We start from the raw sequence: 24,727 nt of genomic DNA on the forward strand, positions 1-24,727 counted from the left end.
TACATTTGAATCTGAGCTTCAGAATGAATTGTGTGTAGTCATCAAATTATATTAGATATTAAAATATACATGTATGTACAATTAGATATTTTTAAACCTGGGTGTAGTGTAGTTAGCCATGAACTCCAGTATAGTCAGAATGCAGATGTGAATTAAATCAGAGCACAGCAAGAATTAAAATATTAATGCATTTTCTTTAGTGGCATACTTATTTTAAATAATAAGAGATTTTGACACTGCATAGTGCTTGTGAAATAGTTTTTGCATCTCTTCTCTCAGATATCTTGAAGTGCTTTGAAAACATGAATTAGCTCAACTTCTGTAAGTAAAACTAGGGAAGGAAGTATAAGAAATGTTGTTCTTTCTGTTTTCTAGATGGAAAAGAGTAAAGGTAGCTTTTTTCCCCCAGGATTTTAAAAGGCAGCCTTTTGAAAGTGACTGTAAATATTGAGTTCTTTCTGGTATTGCTGAATAGCACTAAGCAAAAAGTATGTCAAGATAAATACTCAGAAATCAAGGCACTCAAAAGTGCTGCTTGTTCAAAAAAGGCAATGATCTGATTTGCTTTTCCAAGGTTATCCTGAACTTTTGGGACCAAGATAATGGTACAAGAAATGCAGTTTGGAATCTCTCTGACTTTTGCTTTAACTCCTGAGCAGTTTCTTGTGAGGTTGTAGCCCATTAAAAAGACTGTCTTTGGCGGGAAAAAAAAAAAATGCAAATTTTGGTTTGAGAATCTGAATTATTTCCAGTGGGTATTGCAGTACACAAAATGACATTTTTTGTCTCTGAAATGCCAGAATATATAAGCTGGTATCGTCCTCAGGAATGCTAATGGTTTTTTGTTGGAAGTACTGTGTCACCATCTTCTCATTGGATGACCAGATGTTTGTTGTGGTTCGTTGTTGCCTGCACAGCTCTTCATCCTCTCACGACTTCACTATGTTACATTGTGCGATGCGAAATGCATGAAATGTGTCTCAATTATGTCAAGTCTGATTTGCTAAAAGACTTGGTATTTTCTTTGGGTAGAAGAGCTTTACATATTGAAAGAAAACCACTTTACCTTTCTTAATCAAATCTTCTTCCAGTTCTATTTATGAATTTTTTTCCCATAAGGTATTACTTGAGACTCTTTTTCTCCTCAGATGTGCATATGTGTGAAATGTAATTCAGAAATATTGGACTCGTCTTGACTATTCCAAAACTAGTTTGTTCTATTTATATTTGGGGGGATGCCTTATTTCTTAAGGTTTATTTAGGGGCAGTCCCAATTGGTTTCAAACTAGAGCAGAGGGATACATTTCTAGGGTCGTGAATGTACTTGAATTGAAAAATACTCATTAATAGTAAAGGTAAATGTTTCATAAAATTATTGTTATGGCAAGGAAGAATATTGAGCATAGCTGAATGTCTAAGTCTGCATCTTATTACTAATATAAAAACAGATACTTGAAGGATAAAAATATTTTCCTAGTGCAGTGCCATTTTAGTTTTCATGCTCTGCAGTTTCACTTCTGGAAATACAACTGAATGAGATGAGAGAGGAAAAATGCACACATCTCTCTAGTAAAAGGTAGTGGGATGAGCATTCAACTCACAACTTGCTATGCATTTATTCAAGTCAGTTGAGCTTGAAGTTGCAGAAGCTGAAATCTGCCCCAGGGTGTTAGTTATTTAGAGATGCTTAAGTCTGGATTCCCATTCTGAATCTCATACACACAGCATAGGATGAAGTAATGACTTTGAGAGCTTTAACTAGACATTGCAATATCTTTTTCAGGTATGGTATTTTTTTTCCTTTATTCATTTGATTTAGATGAGTCTTTATATAACCAAAATATTTATACAGCAAATGTCTTAACTTTAACTTATTAAAGACAAATCAATTTTGTTGCCGTTTCTTTTATATTATACAAATATTCACACAATTTTTTTTTTCTTTTGTGTCAGTTCAATCTGAAGTATAAAGTACAAATGTTTTGATGATTGTGGAAATTTATAAAACCTGAATTTTATCCACAACGTGAGGTGTTTGCTGCAGTAAGTATTTCTGGAGAGAAGATCACAATGACTCATTCCTTTTTTCTTCTCTTTTCCTTTCTTCTTTTGGGGAGTTGATTATGCAGACAGCCATAGGCCTTTCCTCATTTGCTGATTTTTGGATTTTGCTTATGTGTTTTGCTGGACTTCTCTACAGAACATTATCAGAATTGTGGGGGAAAATAATAATAATTATATAAAAAAAATTCTTGTGGATTATGGTGTTACTTCTTAATAAGAAGTTCATGTTGTGTTACAGCTGCTTCTGAAGCCGAAAAACTCCAGGTGTTATGTAGAATCCAGGCATGAAAACTTGCATATATGAGTATATATGCATATACAGAGGAAAAGGTTTTTGTTTGATTGGGTTCTTGTCTATGATGAGCTGAATTCATGAAATATTCTAATTTCATATTTACTTTAAGAGTGGATGCATAACCAATTCAGGACCAAACTGAGGGAGACATATCTTTGCTATTGCAATTTTGTTATTTTGGTGATTTAAATAGGCTAAGAAAAATATTTATCTAAAGGATAGCAATTACCTGAGCTTGTAGAAAGGGAAGTATCACTTTAGTGTTATTAATTAATTTTGGCATTCTCCTAGTTTTATTGTTCTGCCAGAGCTCTTGATTATTTTTAAATAGTTACGAACTTCTTGCGGGTTGCAAAATAGCCCAAATAATTACTCATGGTTTAGGTTTAGAATGTTATTTTCAAAGTGACTAAAGGATAACTAAGTAGGAACTTCCTGAATCATCTGCGCTTGAAGGACCACTCCTCAATCCCATCCTTTTTAATTCCAGTAAAACTCCTCTGCAAGTCTAGGAAAGCCAAGTTTTATTTGAGTCAAGAGTTACAGATGTTGATGATCAGGTTCCATTCATCACAAAGATCTTTAAAATAGCTTTTATTTTAATGCTTTCCATCTTCGCTTTACTTTTCCAGTTCTCCACAAGCAGCCAAGAGAAGTGTGCCTTTGTTTGCTGGAACTTGGAAGGATTGCAGCAAGGTAGGTGAAAATATTTACAGAATGAAGATTTACATTTTTTACAGCAGTGGCTATTGAGAGATTTAATAAATCAAGACATCTCAAGCTGTCATGCTCATGGGGTTCAAGGTGAATGCTTTTCTTGATGTCACACAAAAATATCTTGCGGGTAGTTGTTAACAAATAAGAAATCGCTGTGCCATCACCTCAATTAAGGTATTTGCTGGTTATCCTTATATTGGGAGGGAAAAGAGTTGAGAATTATTTTCTCTAAATAATTCTCGGAGCAATTTTTCCTTCTAAGAGTCAGATCTCTCCAAAAACAATTGAGCTTTCGTTAACATTACTGATAATAAATTGATACTTATACAGCCTAAATCTGACCTCAGCAACATTGACTTTTATCTGATTTATTGAAATATAACTTAGCTCTGGGTTTCACCCACAGAAGCAATATGAGAATTGAATTAATAGTCTGTGCTCTCCCTCTGTCAGATGATTCTACCCAGGCTGGACATTCAGTACACTGTAGCATCTTTGATGTTAAGACAATCAAAATGCCAGGAATTAGAATGTGATTTTCCTCTTCTTGCAGATGAAGATTTAACCACAGAGTGCATAAGATTTGCTACAAAATATGTAAACAGCAGTGCTGCTACCCAATCTTGCATATAAATTGCAGGTGCATTCATCCATGTGTATCAAGTGAGGGTGGCTTGCTATTCAGATAGTTCCATTAATTTATGAATTCCTTGTGGTTGCAGTCAATGCAAAGGAGGCCCTTGCTTTTCCCTAGCATAAGGATTTGTATTGTCATGTTATAATTGCATTATGGGTCTTCATATTTTTGCTTGGACAGCTGCTTAACTAGAAATTTGCCTCTTGGTCAAGTTTGATAAAAGCCCTTGCTATCAGTGGAAGCTTGTAAAGGAATAGCACTGGCCAGAAAAAAGTTGATTTACAGGAATTTTCTTATCTCTAAAGCTTGGATTCAGTACAACATGGCCAAAAAAACCCCTCCAAAATCAATTTAACTGTCCATGAATAATAAAGAATTCTGATCTGCAGGTGCTTGGTGAAATTGGTTTTCATGATTCTTAATATATCTGAGCAAACAAACTACTTTCAAGATCCCCAGCTTGGAGATAGACCTCCCAGCATCCGAAGACCTTGTGGTCTGGTCATATCTGTCAGGAATGCCTGCTCTGCCCCAGGCTGATTACTTGGTAACATCCAGCTTTCTTGGTTAGGTGGGATTGGATCCTGCTGAAGTTGGTTGAGTTAGATTAGTCTCACTTTGTACTGAAATCTGATTTCTCAACAGATCTGCAAGGGAATTAAAATTGTATTTTACCCTTCCTAGTTGTCTTTTTCTTTTCAGCTTCCCTATCTCAGATGTTCTCTGTTCCTGGCATGAAAATGAAAACTGAACCAATGAATTAAAATATGTTTTCATTATGATTAATTTGCCTTTAAAATATTTTTACTTTGCTTTTTACTTGTAATCCATATATATTACCGTATGTCATTATTGTATTTTATCTATTTATGTTACAGTATTTTATTTTTGTTTATAGCTTAGGGGTCAGATGACAAATGTCTGTCTACTTATGCCTGGTCTAATATCTCTGAAAACAAACAAAACCCTATTTATGATGTTGTAGGTTTCTAAGGTGCACAAAAACTTTTGAAGGGGAACATCAAGTTAAAATAACTGAAAATTAAATACCAGATGCCAATTTTGCCTGAGGTGTGGTAAACAGGAGCTATATGGACAACAATGGGTAGTTGCCTCCACTAAGCATAGGAAAGAGGACATTGGCTGAATTGTTGTGCTGCTTTAAAAAGGAGAGAGGTCAGATGTACACTTATTTTGTAAAGCAAACTGGGTCTCTTGACAGTCTTAGGGATCTGCTTTCCAGAACAGGAGCTGCAGACATCTCTGAAAAGGTGCCTCAGTATGTTTTTTTAAGAATGAAAAGAGTACGAGAGACTGAATAAGTTCATGCTTTTCTCTTCTTTGTTTTAGAAGCAGAACAATATGTTCAGAGTGGCTTCTCTTAAGGAGCCAGGTCTCAGCACGCTTTGCCCAGCTAGATTACTCTTATTCTTGAGAGCTTATATCTCACATACATCAGCCTAGGCCTTCTTAATGAATGTAATGGGATTGAGGCACAAGTGAGCAGGAGTGGGGATTGCTTGAGGGGGGGAGAGAACTGAGCTCTGTTCTGCTAAACTTGAACCCGTTCAACAGATACTCTGTGGATGAGGGGAGACAGCTGATAATTCAGCTTGGTTGCAGCAACGCTTTTAGCATATTCTCGCATAGTGTCCTTGTAGCCACATTAGAGAGAGAGAGTCTGCATGAATGGACTATACAGTGAGGGGAAAACTGATGTGACCACTTGACTCAAATGTGGGAGTGCCAAGTGCAGGTGCCAATAAAAATAGAATCACCTGATAAACTACCCTGGTTTTCAGTTGTTTCTGAAAACAAAATACTGAGGTCATCTGTGAAATCTCAATAGCTAAAATGAGCCATTGTGTGCACCAGCAGTTATCACGTGGGTAGAGTGAAAGCATTTATACAAGGGGGAAGAATCCTGTAAGATGAAACTGAGCAGTGACAATACTTGGGGCTATTGCAGTGGGTTGCACAGGTCCAACATTCTCCCAGAGTATTTTGAAGTCAGAGATTGTACAATGGAAAAGAGCTTAATTATCTTTTCTGCGAAAAGAATTATATTCTTGGACAAATATTAAACTCTGGGGAGGGTTAAACAACTCCCGCAGGTCTTTTGAAATTACTGTTGAGCACTGTCAAGATCTTTCTGCTATTGTATTCACTTTTTCCTTGTTAAAAATGGGAAGTGGTGCTCTGAGAAGTCTGTTGGAGATCATGTTACAGTCCAGTGCTGCTTCATTTGTAGTTATGAGAAGGCAAGCTAGAAAAGAGCAGGAAAGGAAATTCTCAGCATACATTCCAGAACAGAATTTGCACTTTTACGTCTTCCAGAAAAAGATGTGTTTTTTACCATGTCAGCTTTCCAGCAACTTCGCTTTGGGTTGATAAAGTATGTGGGGGGAAAAAAAAATGCTTGTTCATTGGTTTAATTTTTCAACTCATCACTGGAGGAATTCATAATGCTGAAAGTAAAAGGAACTTGAAAAGCCTGTCACAATGACAAAAGTTGGAGATTATGAAAAGCAGCAGCATTGCTTAGAGTGGAGGAATTTTATTTGATGAGTAAGGCTGCATGCAGGTGTAGGATCTGAGCCCAGTGGGAATTTAATGATTTACAGCCTGTCGGCATCTGCAGACAGACAGGAAGTAAATGGATTGTGTGAGTGTTTGCTTCAGTGTTGGCTGACTTTTCATTAGGCAGACTGCACCAGATAGAAGCCAATACTAGCACAGATTTAGTTCTTGGGTTTCTTTATATTAATTTACTAGGCAGTAGTGTGAGTAAATTAGAAGTTACCAGAAAAACACAAAAGGTCGTATATGTGCTTGTCCCCTTTCTCAGTACGTTTTAAACATTTTTGTGGTATTTAGCTTAGATTTTCATAATATATTTGTTACTGCTCAGTATTTTAGTGTCCAGATCTTTACCTAGGTAAGTCAGCATTTTTCTGCATCTGTCTATGGGCTTTTCTACTACAAAAGAAAATACGGTTTAATTTTTGAAAGTAGTTTGCTATTAGAAGCCTACCTGGCATGATAATTTTTCCAAGCTGAAGTTGTTTTCTGGGATTTGTTCAGTGCTGACAGATTAAAAAAAACAACAGAGGAGAATTATCAGTGATTAGGAAAATGGGATGGCCTTTAAGACTCCTGACATCTGACCAAGCTCTGCTCCTTGCTGTGAGATACTGAGGTAATCACTTGCCATAAAGCTTTCAAAAGCAGGCATTGTTTTCAGGAGTTTTGCTCTCAAGGTTCTGTGCTTGAGATTCCCCATGGCAAAGTTGTATGTGCTTTTGTTTTGCTTGGAGTTACAAGTGTTTTGCCACTGTCAACAGAGATCTGAAGACTGGCTGTCAGAGGGGTTAGAAAAGGTATTAGCCCCCCTTCTGAAAAATATTTGCTACAACTCATTTATCTATGCATTCAGTGCAATAGTTGAGGCCAGGATAACCTTTAATTCCTTTACATCTGGATTTCTGGGAAAAATACTAACTCAAGATAGAAGTTGGCAAGTAACTTGAAAGGATGTTGGTTGTGGGGGGAGGGAAAAAAATAGGCAACTGTAATGAATTTATTGAATTTGAATATCCTACATGGGATAGCAATTTTTGAGGCCTAATATTGCTCATTCACCAACATATGTGTTGCCAGACAGAGAAGTTGTAAAAACCCTGTATTTCCTGTAAATTTGATCAGCTGAGAGCTTCCATCTAAGTTTAGTTTCTGTATTCATTTGGCATGATGGCATTAATGTTTGATGTATTTAATACATGTTTACTAATGGACATAGGATTTTATCACTGCACAATAGTGCAATGCAGAGAGTATAAATTTCCACGATTTTGTTTTAAAACATGTAATACTTCCTAAGGACTACTAACATGTTTGCATGTTTCCTAAAGGTTTGGGGTGGAGCCTCCTGGATTAATAAAGCTGGAAAAAGAGATTGAACAAGAGGAAACACTTTCAGCCCCGCTTCCATCTCCTTCACCATCACCAACAAAGTCTCCAGGGAAAAAGAGCACAGGGAAACTGTTGGATGATGCTGTAAGTTGTGGGAGGAAGTTTCCTCCTCTCTGACCTATTCTGGTATGCACTTACTTGCAAAGCACACAGCAGCTCAAGTTTAGCCTTGCTTTGTGCTGAAGGTCAAGCTCCCTTCCTATTACTCTATTTTCTTTTTCTGTTCACTTCTTATTCATCAACTCCCACTCGGTGTTTTGTCTGAAAAGGGACTGAGTCAGGTCTAGATTTGGCCTACACTGACTTGCACTGAATGTTAGCAAACAGTTCTAAGTTATCTCAGCCTAATGTTGATGCTGCTGTCCTGTGTGTTCCTCAGGTGGCAAAACCAAGAAGGATTCCCCCCCATTGTTAGAAAGAAACTGCCTTACTTGGAATTTCATTAAGCTCTTTGCACTATGCAGTTTTCATTTCTCTCTTGCAAACCCTAGAGGAGTTCCTTTGAAACAGCTGGAATCAGATGAAAAGGACACACTTTGAGACCAGGAAGAGGTTAAACTTGAAAAGTACAAATATATTCTGTAGAAAGGAGCAGTTACTATAGTAACCACTATATTACAAGGTGGATGTGCCACCTGGGAGTTACAAAGCATTTCTTGAAAAATCCATGTGCCACTTTGTTGTTACAAAAAGCAGATGGAATATCATGTTGGTTCATTTTATTGAAATACTTTTTATTATTTGATGCAAATAAGTATTATTTTCACATTTTTATATTTTGTATTTCTTCCTTAACTTTGCAGAAGCACTCACGTTTCAACAGAATTGAGAAAGAACAGCTATGTGTAGATACAGTTACCACCCTTCTTGTAGGAACAGAACAGAGAATATGAAGGTTGTCTCCAACCACCTCATTTAATTTAGAAAGCAGTAGGGATAGAAACAGAATGGAATTCATCCAGCTAGATTCCAGACCTGCTCTGCCCCAGACATTCACACCATAAAATAGCTGCAGTGCTCATGTAGTCCAGACACAAAATAAAATAGGATATAGTTCTGCCCTCTGCTTCCTTATTTGATTTCCAAATTCCACTCAGTAATACTTCTGTGTTCTTTGGGATAATAAGGTATTGGAAGCCTCAATAGCAGAATCAGCAGCAAAGATCTCATTATGCTCTGTTTTACACCAGTATAAATCTGTTTGCTTTTATTCTCCACAGGCCCAAGATGGCTCTATTTTGCTTACACAGTTCAAAACAACCTGGAACCTCTTAGATCTGGTTACTCTGGGTTTTTGCTTGCTTAGATGACCCCTGGTCAACCCAGCTATCAAGGCGTAGTTCACACTATCCATTTTCAGCTTCAATTTTTAAGAGTGTTTCCAGGGGTGATAAATGTTGTAAGAAATGTTGTAAGGAATGGGGCAGCTACAGCTTCTCTGGGAGACCTGTGCCAGGTCGGCGTTCATCCAGGAGAACTGCAGTATATGAAAATGCTGCAGTTGTTATTACTGCTCCTATGCAGTTCTACAATTTAATGTTAAATTAGATTTTCTCAGCCAGATCTGTTCTTTGGCATTCATGCCTCTGCTACTTTCAGGATCACTGAAGAGTACAAAATATGCTTTTACTAAACATCAGTGCCTTTGGTCAAGCTGAAAAGGCAGCCCATGTTGTTGGGGCTCCGTACGTATGTTGGCAATGATGGAGTAGAGTAGTCTTGAGGCGCCTTTAAGTTACTCTTGATAGCACTAGTGTCCTAAGGTGGGGGTCATCAAAGGGTAGTTAGCAATGAATAAGGGGAAACATTGTTATGAAATTTTCATTTTGCCTGTCAGCTATATTGGCACTTAGACAGCTGAGCCACTCAACCATTAAATAATGAGAACTAATCTACAAAACTTTGATGCTGACCTCAAATTAGCAAACTGGACTTAAACGGTGCAAATTTTATGTTGAACTGTATAACACTTGTCTCTGTTTTACCTCATCACATGTGGAAAAACATTTTTGATACTGGAAGCACCGTAGTCTGGGATTACACAAATATTAAGAAAATTAAGAAAAACTAAGAAAATGTCATTAATGCAGACATAGTGATGTCATGTTGAATGTTTTGCTACACATGCTACTTTAAACAGTTTCTATTAGTAACGTCTGTGTGTTTTAGGTTAAACACATTTCTGAAGATCCACCTTGTAAATGCCCTACGAAGTTCTGTGTGGAGCGTCTTTCACAAGGAAGATACAGAGTTGGAGAGAAGATCCTCTTTATTAGGGTAAAGGTTTTTTTGGTTGGTTGGTTTTGGGTTTTTGGTGTTTTGTTGTTTTTTTTTCTTTTGTAGTGAATTGCTAGTGTGTGCTACCTTCCACTTGGCAAATGATGGTGTTGATCGACAGGAGAAAATATTTTCATATTAACGAAGACTGACTCATTTTTATGATGCTGTCATGGATTAAATACACTATAGTGGGTTAACTGCTCCAAGGAATTGTTAACATGTAATAGATCCTTCTAACTTGAGATCATTGAATTTGCTCTGTCTTTGATTGATGGCAACCAAAAGTCTTCACAAATGAAGATGATGACTTCCTCTCAGTTTGCCTTGAAAGAACATCCACTGCCTTAAAACAGCCTTTCTCCCACTTGGTTTTGACTGATACTATTTGACAGGTCAGGAAACAGATCAAAGACTTCATGATCATTGAATTACCAAGTCATGATGAAGACATATTACTAAAGTAGGGTGAGAAAACATTAATAGCTGTAGTACTTCATTTGATTAACAGGCATTTCCAAACCCTTTGATTAACAGGCATCTCCAAACCCAGGGTTGTATTTCAGCTTTCAGATGTAGTATATAAACTCCCATAAAACAAAGTTAATGGTTAATATAAATATTTGCTAGCATTAGTATCTGGCTGAATTTAGCACAAATATATTATCCAAACAACTTCAAACCTCTTTATTTTCTCTATGTACGCTTATGGTAATAATAATGAAAATATGCTAATCATATTATTCTGTAATAGTATGTTAAGACTCTGGTTCATGCTATGCTTCTTTCCGTTTTCCTCTCCACATGTACTATCCTTGAGTAATGACTTGAAAAAACAATAGCACTTGCTCTCAAAGAACGTTGCCCCTATTTTGCTAAAGGCACAGAATTGTGACCTGATAAAACTGAGGATGTAGCACTTGTGAGAACAAAAGAAGTCAGAGGGAATATTTTCCATTGATAGAAATCAAATTCCTAGTTCAGGAAAACACCAGAGTGCTGCTTCTGTAATAAACTTATGCTTAACTTACAATGAAGTCAAATTTAGATAAGGATTTAGGTATCTTTATCATGTGTATCAAGTTGAGAAGGTGTTTAACTATTGTGCTGAATGGGGATTGAGAACTCCCAATTAATTTGGTAATAGCTCAGACAGAAGAAATACAGGATTTGTTACAGAGAGTTTGTGATTTACCATGCTAGTATGAAGGAGTAATAGCTTTTTACTTTCATAGCAGTGAGACTTTTTTTTTTTTTTTTTAAGTTCTGCAGTGTTTTTATGTACAAGCTTCAAATGACTTTGAAGAAGGTAATGATCATGAACCTAAGATCCTGGTAATCTGGCATAGTTCAACACCTAAATTTTTTCAATTTGATTGTAATTTTAAATAACAATATGAAAGTATTTTTAATCTTCTAGTTTTAAGAAACTCAAGGTTTTTTCTGCCAGAATGGTGAGTGTCAGATTCCCTTTTTCTGGTTTCTTTATTGTGCAGTGTCGTCCAAGTCAGATTTCATTCCAAGTTTGCAAACGTAACACCCTTTTCATATCACGCTACTGCATTCCAAGTTGAATTGTGCCAAAAAATGCCAGTAATATAGATTAGACATTAAACTGCAGTATTAGAGATCATTCCTACTAAATTGCTATCAGTGGAAAATTACCATCAATTTTAGTGGGAGCAAGTCCATAGTCCAAGGTTTTAAAAGTCAGTTGTCTTTTGCTTTTGCTTGGTTTCAACCTCATTTTGGAACTCTTCACTGGATCACAGTAAGTTTTTACTCTTCATTCTATGTGGTTTTACTGTGTACATAAGTAGATTTATTAGCCTTTCTTTGGAATCCCTTGGACACTTGTAAGAAAATACATTTGAGGTGTGTAGCTGGCTTTTGATTTTGTTGACGTTTGGCACCTCATTTGATGCCACCGAGTTAATTCCTGCTACATTGCATGTTGTTTATACAGTGTGAAACAACTAGAAATCATAGAATCCCAGGCTGGTTTGTGTTGGAAGGGACCTTAAAGCCCATCCAGTTCCAACCCCCTGCCATGGGCACAGACACCTTCCACTAGACCAGGTTGCTTCAGGCCCCGTCCAACCTGGATTTGAAATATACCATTTGTTAATAACACAACATGCTCCAGTTGAATTGGGATCAAAAGTTTCTTTGTTTTAAGTTGGCTTAGTTTACCTATTACTATCTCTATGAGCTTGCTCCAGTAACCTATATCAGAGTGAAAATCTGTATGGTTTCATTGATGCTACAAGTATACCATATGATGAAGCATTCCAAGACCTAAGTTTAAAGTGGAGTTAATTTCTGGTTATGATATTTTCAGAAATAATAATAGTGGCCATAATAAATTTATTTATTAAAAATACCCAGTAAAAAGAAAGCGTCAGAGTCCCTCCTTTTGTTAATTTATATCTGTATATGAAACAAGTGAATAAGGAACAGCAAAGAAAAACAAAACCTGTCAGACCATAACTTCATTTAAAAAAAAAAAAAAAACCCACAGAAATTTACATATATCAATGTAAAGTAATTTTAAGGGAAAGAAAAGTTTGGAATGCACAGCAAAATATGGAGGGACAGTCCTTCAAAATTTCTTTTGTAGTGCCTGCTTAAAGGTAATGGTCCCATTAAAATTACTTGAATAAAGAATTATGTTTTTTAAAGAACATGAAAATGGGTAAGGTTTACATTTGAGATAAAAATAAACCATGGCAATCCATGAAGTAATGGAAATAATGAAGAGCCATGAAAACATTAAGAAAATAAAGTCTGCTGGTAAAAAATGTGTGTCACAAAAGTAGATTTTTACACAGGGAGTAGTTCCATAATACCAAAACTGAACATGCTTCCCATAGTGTTGCGGTGGGTTAGATGCTGAAATTTTATTTTCAGTAAAAATTTTATCTGCTTGTGAATACTTTTTCTTTCCTGACATATAGGAATGAGAGAGTCTAAATTCTGCTTATGCAAAAATTATAGAAGATGTGTTTTACAATGGTGGATTACGTTAATAACTTCAGTAAACGAAATGACTAGCTTATTTAAACTGAAACCTTGGGTTAGAATAAGTCAATTATTTGCCTGTTACCCCTTAGATCATGCCGTTATGCCATGAAGCGATTTAGGGAACATAAGCCTCAGTCTTTCAAAATAGAACTGAATTAATAAGGGTATTTTAATGAATAAAGAATAATAAGTCATGAAAACTTACACTGCACAAATGCATGTTTCATAATAGAATCATAGAATAGTTAGGGTTGGAAAGGACCTTAAGATCATCTAGTTCCAACCCCCCTGCCATGGGCAGGGGCACCCCACACTAAACCATGTCACCCAAGGCCTCATCCAACCTGGCCTTGAACACCACCAAGGATGGAGCATTCACAACCTCCCTGGGCAACCCATTCCAGTGCCTCACCAGCCTCTCAGTAAAGAATTTCTTCCTTAGATCCAATCTAAACTTCCCCTGTTTAAGTTTTAACCCCTTACCCCTTGTCCTGTCACTACAGTCCCTGATGAAGAGTCCATCCCCGGCATTCTTTTAGGTCCCCTTCAGATACTGGAAGGCTGCTATGAGGTCTCCACGCAGCCTTCTCTTCTCCAGGCTGAACAGCCCCAACTTTCTCAGCCTATCTTCATATAGGAGGTGCTCCAGTCCCTGATCATCCTCGTGGCCCTCCTCTGGACTTGTTCCAACAGTTCCATGTCCTTTTTATGTTGAGGACACCAGAACTGCACACAATACTCCAAGTGAGGTCTCACGAGAGCAGAGTAGAGGGGCAGGATCACCTCCTTTGACCTGCTGGTCACGCTCCTTTTGATGCAGCCCAGGATACGGTTGGCTTTCTGGGCTGTGAGCGCACACTGAAGCCGGCTCATGTTCATTTTCTCATCGACCAACACCCCCAAGTCCTTCTCCACAGGGCTGCTCTGAATCTCTTCTCTGCTCAACCTGTAGCTGTGCCTGGGATTGCTCCGACCCAGGTGTAGGACCTTGCACTTGGCATGGTTAAACTTCATCAGGTTGGCATCAGCCCACCTCACAAGCGTGTTGAGGTCCCTCTGGATGGCATCCCTTCCCTCCAGCGTATCAACCGAACCACACAGCTTGGTGTCATCGGCAAACTTGCTGAGGGCGCACTCAATCCCACTGTCCATGTCACCGACAAAGATGTTGAACAAGACCGGTCCCAACACCGATCCCTGAGGGACACCACTTGTTACCAGTCTCCAGCCGGACATTGAGCCATTGACCACAACTCTTTGCATGCGGCCATCCAGCCAGTTCTTTATCCACCGAGTGGTCCACCCATTAAATTGATGTCTCTCCAATTCAGAGACAAGGATGTGGTGTGGGACAGTGTCAAACGCTTTGCACAAGTCCAGGTAGATGACGTCAACTGCTCTGCCCCTGTCCATCAGTTCCATAGCCCCATCCTAGAAGGCCACCAAATTGGTCAGGCAGGATTTCCCCTTAATGAAGCCATGCTGGCTGTCACCAACCACCTTGTTAAGAGTCCCAGAGATTCAAGTGTTTCTTGCAGAAGGCAGTAAAGGAGTTGTTTAGATTAATAGAGATTTTCATTGTAAGAAATGTCAGTCAGGCATTAAAGGAAGGTAATTTTTTTAATAATTTCAGTGAAAATACACTTATCAAGCTATCTTGTCTTTATTACATTGTAAATACATAAAGATGTACACTTTCCACAAGCTAGCAGGTTTCTGTCAGAAAGATGTGTCCTATTGGTCCAAACCCATAACAACATTGAAATCATTGGGTTCTGCACAATGGAAAATAATTTTTTGTGCAAGTAGATTCAGATTAGATAATATAATGGGTCCTGGCTTTGAAGCCTATAATTTTTCCTGTAACTTTTAGGTATTCTATGCCTTGCAGATCAGATGACAAGCATGTGTTTGTTGCTGTACTTTTTGACTTTGTAGTTTTAATCATTAGTATCACTTAGTATTAGTTTGCTGCAGTAATAATAAAATGGTTTTTAAATACTTGCATTCTTAAATCCCAGGAAATGAAAGGCATTATTTGCTTCCTACACCACCTATGTAGAACCTTTATTTTGGGATTTGCTATCAAAATGTGTGTGTAATCTATATGTGTACTTATATAAAATCATTCTGCAGAGAGGCTGATGCATGTTATTGCCTCTTCCTGGTGCAAAAATGTGCTTGTATATAAATATGGAAGCACGTTTTATACCAAAACATCCAGATAGGGATGATACACCATCTATGAACTGGAAATAAAGGAAAATGGAAGGCAGATAGATTCTACAGTTTTCAAGATTCATATGTCGCATGGCTTTTGCTAAGTGTGCTCCTGCCTTTTGGTTTTGCTTCAGCATCATTTACCTGGTTTTTGTCTTCCCTATTCCAAGGATTTTAACAGTTGTTCTGCTTTTCCCAGGCCCCTTCACATCTAGTCTATAAAAATTTACCCTTTTAGCACAGAAATCCCTTCCTTAGAGGTTTACCCATGTCAGATAACTTTCAGGTATGTTTAAAATATCAAAACCATAAGGAGTTTTAATTGACTTAACTTCAAAGGAGATGTAGCGGGATTTCTGGGAATCGTCTTGTAAATGAATCCTGAAAATACATCTTGGGCCTTAGGACAGGGACAGTCATTGGCCTCTTCTTTGGCTTTTAATCTGTCTCCTCATGCTTTTTAGACAAACATACTAATTCTTAACTGTAGACTGCAAAAGACCCAGGGAAAGACACATCTAAAGTCCAGCCCTGATTTATCTCCTAGGTGTAAGGTGTGTTGGAGACCTAGCAGTGGATGGCTGGACACATTTTTACTACATGCCAGCTCCTTTCCAGCTGCTTTGCGCTTACAGAGTAGTTGGCACATTTCAGTCTGTCTTGTGCTAGTGAAGGTGGGATTCTTCTCAACATTCTCAGGTTTTAGTTTTTGTTTAAAAAACCTCAAACATCCTTAAAGGGCCATTAAACTCAGTCCCTAAGAAAAGCTCTTGGCAAACAGTGATACTGAACATGTCAGTGGGGTGACTGGAGCAGTCTTGCCTATAGGACAGAAAACTGTTGTCTTCTTGCCTCTGCCATTAATCTGTTGAGTGACATTGGGCAAACCCTTGCCTTCCCCAACTGAAGTTACAGCTCTTTTGTTCTCATGGTTACAATTTCTCTCCTGTTTCCCCTTTATTCATTGTTGGGTTTTTTTGTGTGTGGTTTTTTGTGGTTTATTTATTTATTTATTGTTTGTTTGTTTGTTTGTTTTTGGTTTTTATTTATTTTTTATTCCTTTATTTTTCCCCCTTCCTGCCTTGAGCCTTTCTTATCCAGACAGATAAGCCTGTGGACATCTTTCTGTTTATTTTGTCCTTGATGATGTGTTTGCACTGGACACAAGAGCAGCTACAGTTGCACTACCTGATTCCATGAGGACTTGACATTTCTAGTTAAGTGATTGACAGACCTTCACTGAGGGATAGCCAATCCTCTAAAGTACATGAAATTCATTATATTTCCCCCCCCCTTGATATAATTTCTTATATTTCTTCCTTGACATGCTTCTTTTGTGTGGCCCTTCATGTTAGTTTAGTGTCTGATGTGTTTGGAAGTTCGGAAGCCAAAATGCTTTGAAAGGATTCATTATAAAGTTATTGACAAACCAGCTGTGTGTTCATCAAATTCTTAGCTGCTAATTTAATGGAAAAGTGTTGGAGTTAATCCTTTTTACTTTCATCCAAATGGTGTTCTTGTTAGTCTTGTTAGTCTTGGTTGAAAATGTTTTGACAGAACGTATCTCCAATGCAATACTCTGTTTCAGTGGAACTGACAGGCTGTGCAATAGATAAGCAGTTCTTCCTCACTAGCTTCAACCTGTTCACCTCAGCAACCTCCTTCTGTGGACAATTAAATGTCTTTAATTCTCAGTCTCTGCCTCTATGCAATATTGCACATTGAGAAATCTTCTTGGATGTTTGAAAAATCATTAGCAGATTGCATTGTGCTTTTCTAAGATGTAATGCATCTTCAAGGAGTGTCATGTTTTAGTTCTTGAAATGACTAATACATCTGCAGTGCTTTCCTGCCAAGGTATTTATAATTTAGGCTCCTAGAGTTAAAGTTATAACAACTGTATTTAATGGAAAGAGAAATCTCCCTTAGGAGGTGGCTCAGAACAGGAGGTCAGGGTAAGGTATTCTGAAACTGCATGTGTAATATCTTTAAAAGCACCACCTCAAAATTCAGCTGAGTTCCTTAGCAATGTGCTTCAGGGGTAAGAAGCCTTTGGTGTGCTCTTAATGCAGCCAGTATCTGCAAGAGCTGAAGGTGGCAAAGTGAGACCTCTCTGGGTACCAGCATTTCCTTTCTGGCAATAATGTGCCAGCATGTAAAATCACCTTGCGTGCCAGTATGAGTGGTTTACTGTGCGTTAACTCATTATGCAAAACATTTCTCAATACTTCAGAGGTAAATAAAGATGAGAAACAAAGCTAGATAAATACCTTATGTATTATAGATCTCATTATTTCAGCCTTTTTTTTCCCCATTTTTTCCTCCACATCTCCCCCTCTTTTATTTTTTCCCTGCTCCACTGACTAGTTTTATATGAAAGGTACTGTATCAGCACCTGCATATCTAAGAGCACAGAGAGACTGCTAATCCCCTCCACCATTAGTCTACAGATTAGATTTGGCAAATGAAAACGCTTTTATAGTTTATTGTCAAGAACCACAGATTGGGTCCCCTTACTGAAAACATTAATAGGGGAAAGTCCTTTTTGTTTGGTTATTTTTTGTGTTGTGGTTCTGTTTAATAGATTAATCATTTTGTAAGAATCCATAGAACATTTCCTAGACATAAGAATGTTTTACTGTAATGATGAGGCAAAAGTTCATGTTTGCAGTTTGGAGCTAGTAAACCTGATGCATTAGAACTGGAGATGCAGCTATTTGTGGAGTTGCTCTTGAAAAAGGATAGCACTGAGTTTTACGCTTCCTTGTTTAAACTTCTTCCTTGCTGAGGTAAAAAGGTCTTGTATGACAGCGATGTGAATAATATTTAATACAGTCAAGATAAGCTCATGTGTCTTAGGACAATGTTGCATATTTTACAGGGTGAATTAGTTATTCTTTACTGTAGCTTTAGATAAATAGTATACAATTCTATTTTAAAAAAGCCTGGTTCTTTGTTGTGATATACTTTTTGCACGGTATACTTTTACACTATAAATGTAATTCATGCTACTCTCTAGTGAAGCGACAATAAATGAGGCTTATGTGATGGCATCAGTAAACCAAAGTTTTTGCGCTTGTTCATCAGAGGTGCTCATTGAATGTTTAGGATTCAGCCATAAATGTACGTTGATGATATTTTGCATGGTTCTTTAGTTTTAGGGTAATATTCTTAAAGAACTTGCAGCTTACATGGGAATTTCCAACTGGGCTTTATACATTGACTCAGGAATGATGGTTCTACATAGAACTGAACTGGCTGTGATGTAACAAAAGTGGTATGTAGGCCTTTTAAATATATAATACAGTGTGGTTTGGCTTTTCCATTCCTGAAATAACAAGAAAATGTGAAAGTGCATTTTAAAAGTGTTTTATTTCTTTGTCATTTTCTTATCAATGTGAAATAATGGATTTTCCTCCTGTTACATCAAGTTATACTTGGTTTGCATTTGTGTTGTTCACTAAAAACTATATATCTGCTGTATTTTATTCTGAAGCTCCATCACACTTCTGTGGCAACATGCAAGATGCCTGTAAAGTACTTTTTATCATAAGTAAAGGCAGCAGGATTTTCTCATGTTTATTGATGAGTTTGTCCTTTGTGTTACCTTCTAGTTCTAACCAGTAAAAAAGTAGTAAATACTCCATTTCCAAATCTTCTTTCTCATGTTGAAATATAGGATATTTTATTTTTATGAATATTCATGATTTGCATTCCAATGAATTTATCCATCAGTCTCCTCCATTAGGATGTTTTTCCCAAGCAGAAGTTGAGGTGCCAACTCTTACTAAGTAAGAGTCAAGGGGAGGTAAGCTTTTATTTTGGTGGGGGTTTTTTATTCTGTTTATGAATATTGTTATATAGAATCAGAAGTCTGCATTCATCTCGCCTAGGATTGATTGTAGGATTGATTGATTGTAGGATTGATACCTACAAGGTTGTATCAGTGTACAGGAACAAGCAGTTCCTCTCTATTTCTATTATGTTAAATGGGTTGTTAACCAATTTACAGAATTACATGGCATTTTAGATTATTTATCTCTTAGATTAAAAATACAAAAAAATAAACTGTCAGTTTGAGAGATTCTTTGTTCTGAATTATGGGAGGGGATTACATTTATTTCTTAAGGTTCTAGTTTGAGACACTCTGTTCCAACTTGAAAAGAAAATTCACATGTATCTATGTGAGTCAACAGGAATTTATTTCTCTTTCAAAAACCAAAAGAGTATTTATCAAGAATGAATTCTCATGGTAGAGAATGATTAAAGCAATGAGATGTTTATCCATAGCAGTTGAATTATTGATTTATCTGTCTAGGAGCCAAAGATTAAGAAACAGTCATGATATATTCAGTGTGTTTATCTTATATATGCAATAGCATAGAAATAATATTTTTAGGATATTGAGCAATGCTTTTTAAGTGCAGATTTTTAAATCTAAGAATCTAAATTCTTAGCTGCAGTGAGCAGCTGTGTGGTTCTGAATTACCAGCTGGGCTTACACTGTGACATATAACTACAATGTAATGAAATTTCCCTTTGAAGTGTAATTTGCTGTTAATAATTGAGCACAGTATTAATAGTTATTTTTACTTTATATTTTAAACCTAATTTGCTAATTCTAATTTATCATTCCATTTGGTTGGTTAATGTTCTTGTGTACAGTAAGAGAAAATTGAGGAAAGAGGGAAAGAGGTTTTAAGGTTATGTGCACTCAGATTTGATTGAGTATTTTGTTCTCATATAGTGGCAACTTGCCTGTTCAAGCTGTTTGTGCCAAACATGTATGAAACTTAGTTTATGATCAAAATACATGAAAAGGCTAAAATACAGGTTTTGCTAGTTCCTCATTAGTCAAACTCTAGACTAGAGTGTATCAGTTACTGTCTCTGCTATGTGTGACCCCTTATGTCACAAATGGAAATAGCTGCAGCAAATGACTCCCTCAGTTCCTCTGGGACCAAAATCTACTTTCCTGGTTCATCCAGCAACAGAAAATTGTCAATGTTCAACCAAGGTCAACGTGTGAGCTTGACTTTATTTTCTATGGTTTTATTTAATTTCTTAGCATTAGAAGTAGCACTTTTTAAGGCCAAGCCTGCTTATATGCTTTGTACATCAAATAATGAATTTTCACAGATGTTTTCTGTGTAGTTTTCTTCCTTTAGCAATGGAACATTAGAAAGGTTATAACTACCACCTTTTTGCCTTGATAAAAAAGATAAGAACTGTAGCATTCATCACATGAATGCTATAGAGTAAGTGCCGACTTAGAGACAGATGTAAGTTGGTAGAAAAACACTGAAGTCCGTGGTAGTCCACAAAAGCCAAGGGATAAAACTTCTAGCTTCTCCAAATGTGAAATTTAGAGAGAAAACTGGATATGACGTTGTCTTAAAATACATACTCAATGCCATTTTATTTTTTCCGTATAATCACAGAAAGGTTTAGGTTGGAAGGGATCTTAAAGCTCATTGAGTTCCAACCCCCTGCCACGGGCAGGGGCACCTTCCACTAAGACAAGGTTTCTCCAAGCCCTGTCCAACCTGGCCTTGAACACTGCCAGGGATGGGGCAGCCACAGCTTCTCTGAGCAACCTGTGCCAGGGCCTCACCGCCCTCACAGGCGAGGATTTCTGCCTGAGATCCCATCTCAGTCTCCCTTCCGTCAGGTTAAAGCCGTTCCCCCTTGTCCTGTCCCTACAAGCCCTTGCCCAAAGCCCCTCTTCAGGCTTTTTGGAGCCCCTTCTGGCACTGGAAGCTGCTCTAAGGTGTCCCTGGAGCCTTCTCTTCTCCAGGCTGAACAAGTCCAGCTCTCTCAGCCTTGGTTCCAGAGCAGACCTGCTCCAGCCCTCGCAGCATCTCCGTGGCCTCCTCTGGAGTCACTCGAGCAGGTTCACATCCTTCTTACTGTAAAAGCAACGTTGTTTTCTTTGCATAAGTCCTGAAGTGATTTCTTGTGGTTGTCTTGTGGTAATGAACCATTTCCTGAGGGAAAGCTGTATACAAAACCGAATTCTCCCATATATGTTGATTTTAAAAATGGTGAATGAACAAATTTATAAAGCTCTTTTAAGACTTTTTTTTTTTTTTTTTAACATCTGCTTCTTATGCAGATTTCATGGAGACCTCATACATGTAAAAACTGATTTAACTTTTAAAATAATGTACATGTTTTAATGGAAGTTTAGGAACATCTCTTCTGCCTTTTTTTTTTTTTTTTTTGCCATTATTTTCTGAAACTCAGATCTAAACAAGAAGAATCTGCTGCTGTACAGAAGTATTAAATACAGCAAACACTTTGTTTGGCAAAGATGAATAAATTCTAGTGATCCCAGACTTAACTAGTTATGTGAAGGGTATTTTCCAAAAAATAGTGACTATTAAACTGAAGACCAGTGTGGATTGTTCTTAGAGTCATTAATCAGCATCAGCTGATTTAGGTGTCTTGGCTTCTTTGTGGTGTGCTATTATGCCTTGTCTTCAACTTGCCAGAAATGGATTCAACTTAAGGTTTAAAAAGAAACTCAGAAAAAAAAAAAAAAAAAAAAAAAATCCCCAAACCCTCCGTACCAGATGATAAAAATTGTACGGTTTTATCAAGTCAGTATTTCAGTCATGTCACCAGATGCCAAAATGCTTTAGTTGTTATAAACACTGTTTACGTGCTGAAATTGGACCCAATTAGGTAATTTTAGGTTTTGCACTCAGCCTTATGCCTTTTGTCTACCCAACTAGATGCAACCATAAGTGCATTTTTAAAAGGTCAAAAGAGAGCCAGAAACAGTGCCCTAAACATGCCATTAACTGTTAATTATTAGGTTGTGATTGCTTTTTTTAAATAGAGCTGAAATAACATCAAGTAATTTGTCAGTTTGCATTAAGATCTTCTTTTAAACTCTTACAATACAGTCTAGGGAAAAAGAGTGGCTTGATTTACTAACTAAGGCCCTTAACAGTCTGGCTTTTCTCATATCATCTTAAATATGTGACCATCTTAACTTCACATGAACATTATTGTATTCAAGAGTAATTATTTATTCATAAGGAGACATTGTTTATTCAGGAACTACACAGCCATAATAAATTCCTGTCTCACTTAAAGGAAGATTTAGAAATCTCAAAGACTTTCTAAATATAAAGGAAGTAGTTTTGTTCTCCAGCCTCAGAGTTTTATACTTTAGACTACCTATGCTTCATGTGAAGGAACTGGTTTCTACTTCATCTGCGTTCTGCCCCAGCAGCCCCCAGTCTGAAAACTTTCCTTTCCCTGAATTTTTAATGTTTCTTTTGAATGAGATGGAAGTATAATACTTGATCTCTACACATCTGAATTTCAGCCTTGCTCCCAGGCACAATCTGGAATGCTTCCATTAGAGCAACACGGGTTTAAATAACCCTGTGCTTATTGTTCTGGTGTGGCAGGGAGGCCCAAAGACATGGCTAGGAGCTTTTGGCTTAGCATCTGACAGAGTTCCTGGTCCCCTTCTACTAGCATTATTTTAAATGGAGAATATTGACAAATCACTTAGATGATGCAGCTAACTCACAAAAATGAGAGTGTCTCTTATTTATTTCTCTTGTTTTTAAAACTGACACAGGTATTTTTTAACTCTTTGATACCATTTTGTTTTGACACATTGCTTTCCATGAACACATTTGAGCTCAACTGGTTTGGTTAAAGTTTATCGTTTCAGGTTCCGAAATACCTCCTTGTTTCTTCAAGAAAACACATTCCAAAAAAATGTTTAAAATGTAGTAGTTACTCTTTTTACAGCTCAGGTTTCTCTTTCAGTATTGGACCTGGGAAACATTTTGTCACTAGCTAGCCTGTTATGCAACCAGTTAAACTAATATAACTCAGTTTCAAGCACTGTAGTTAACCATAATATTTGAATGTTGTTTTGAAAAGTGAACTGAATTCTTTCAACTATATGATAGGATTTTAAAATTTTTAACATAATTTGTTTCCTAAGTTTATCTTGCTGCCGCTTTTTATTTTTATTACCTGATCGTCAGAACAATGATCTGTGTTGTTTCATTTCTTTTACTGCCTTCAGTATATTGGGCAAGACTATTTTATTTCTTTTAAACAATAAAGAAAAGCAGCCAGTATTTCTGTGGAACTTGACTGACGTGCTCAGAATCTAATTCATAATGCTTCCAACTGTATTACCCTTTTAAACCATCTCCAGAATTACTGAATATTTGATATTCTGTTTCCTGGCTTTGGTTTGGATCCTGTTCTCCATGCATTTACATCATGGAATCACAGACTGGTTTGGGCTGGAAGAGACCCTAAAGCTCATCCAGTTCCAACCCCCTGCTATGGGCAGGGATACCTTCTACTACACCAGGTTGCTCAAAGCCTCATTCAGCCTGGCCTTGGACAGCTCTTGTTTTAAATCCTAGGAATGAGGGAAACAGTCATGAAGAGTAGCAGTTGGATGAAGCTGACTCTTTTCAGTTGCTTGTGCAACCATACAAGGAATCACCTTGTTCCCTGAATACTCAAAAGTCAGGTGAAGAATAAGCTGACCAGAGTCCACAACAGTCTTTAATGCTATTTCCTTGTTGTTCAGGTTAGTGAGCACTTTCCAACACATTAAGGTGGACATTGCTGAGATCCCAAAGTGTTGTTATGTAAGGACCAGCAGGCACGTAAACTGAAATGAGAAGAAAGGAATAACATATTTAAGTTTTACAACTTCAACATAGATCAGTAAAACTTAGTATCGAAAGCATGGAAAAAGTGACGGTACAGAAAATTCTTATATGGGGGGAAAAAGTAAAATCCAGCATAAATCCATCAGGATTATCACTATTCCTGGTCCCATACTCTGCTAGCTGCCTGAGATTTATATCAAGGAAGTAGGGAAGGTAATATGCATTGGGAATGTTTTAGTTAGGCAAAGTTAATGATAAAGTGAACAAAAGCAACTCTCTTTCCCCCTTTTTGTTAGTGTAACGTTTTCAAACTTAGCTCCTTCATGTGTTGTTTTTTTTTTTTTTTTTCTGCTCTGGGAAAAAATGTCACTGTGGAAGCCAAAACCAGATATTCCTCATTGCCAGACTCATGTCTGTGGGTTTTTCTAACCAAGCATTGATTAGATTGTCTTTAATTGCTTAATCTGATTTTGCTTTAGAGGGAAAAGCATAGCAAAAATTCAGAAGTGCAACACATCGACTTTGGGCTGCCTAAATGTTGCTGGCTGGTAAAGCAGCCTATTAAATGCCAACAGGTTATAATTTCCACTTGTAAATAAGGTCAGCTTCCCTCCTTTGGCATGATTGGAGCAGAGTCCATTTTTGATGTTTCACCCAATATATTTCCAGTCTGTTTCCTGTTCAAATGCACAAAAAAATGTAGTAAAACCCAATGGGATCTGTGAGTGGGAGGTAAAATTAACACCTAAAAGTAAACTCCAAGCCAGTTTACAGCCTAAGCTAAAAAACCCCACAAACTCCCACACCTGTTGATGTTAGGGCATAGTTACTACTATGACTTCTCTGTATGCATGT

At 37.3% G+C, this 24,727-nt stretch overlaps 1 protein-coding gene across 1 annotated transcript in view; it reads left to right on the forward strand.

Moving 5' to 3' along the window:
• Positions 1–24,727, forward strand: part of GAS2 (growth arrest specific 2) — a gene marked incomplete at its 3' end in the record, with an annotated part of 82,896 nt that overhangs the window by 34,207 nt on the left and 23,962 nt on the right. The window contains exons 4-6 of the mRNA XM_080619491.1: positions 2,992–3,055; positions 7,625–7,769; positions 9,855–9,962. Coding sequence (XP_080475617.1) covers positions 2,992–3,055; positions 7,625–7,769; positions 9,855–9,962 — 317 coding nt within the window. The remainder of the gene's footprint in view (positions 1–2,991; positions 3,056–7,624; positions 7,770–9,854; positions 9,963–24,727) is intronic.

Source organism: Psittacula echo (assembly GCF_963264785.1).
Source record: "Psittacula echo genome assembly, chromosome: 5".
NCBI lineage: Eukaryota > Metazoa > Chordata > Aves > Psittaciformes > Psittacidae > Psittacula > Psittacula echo.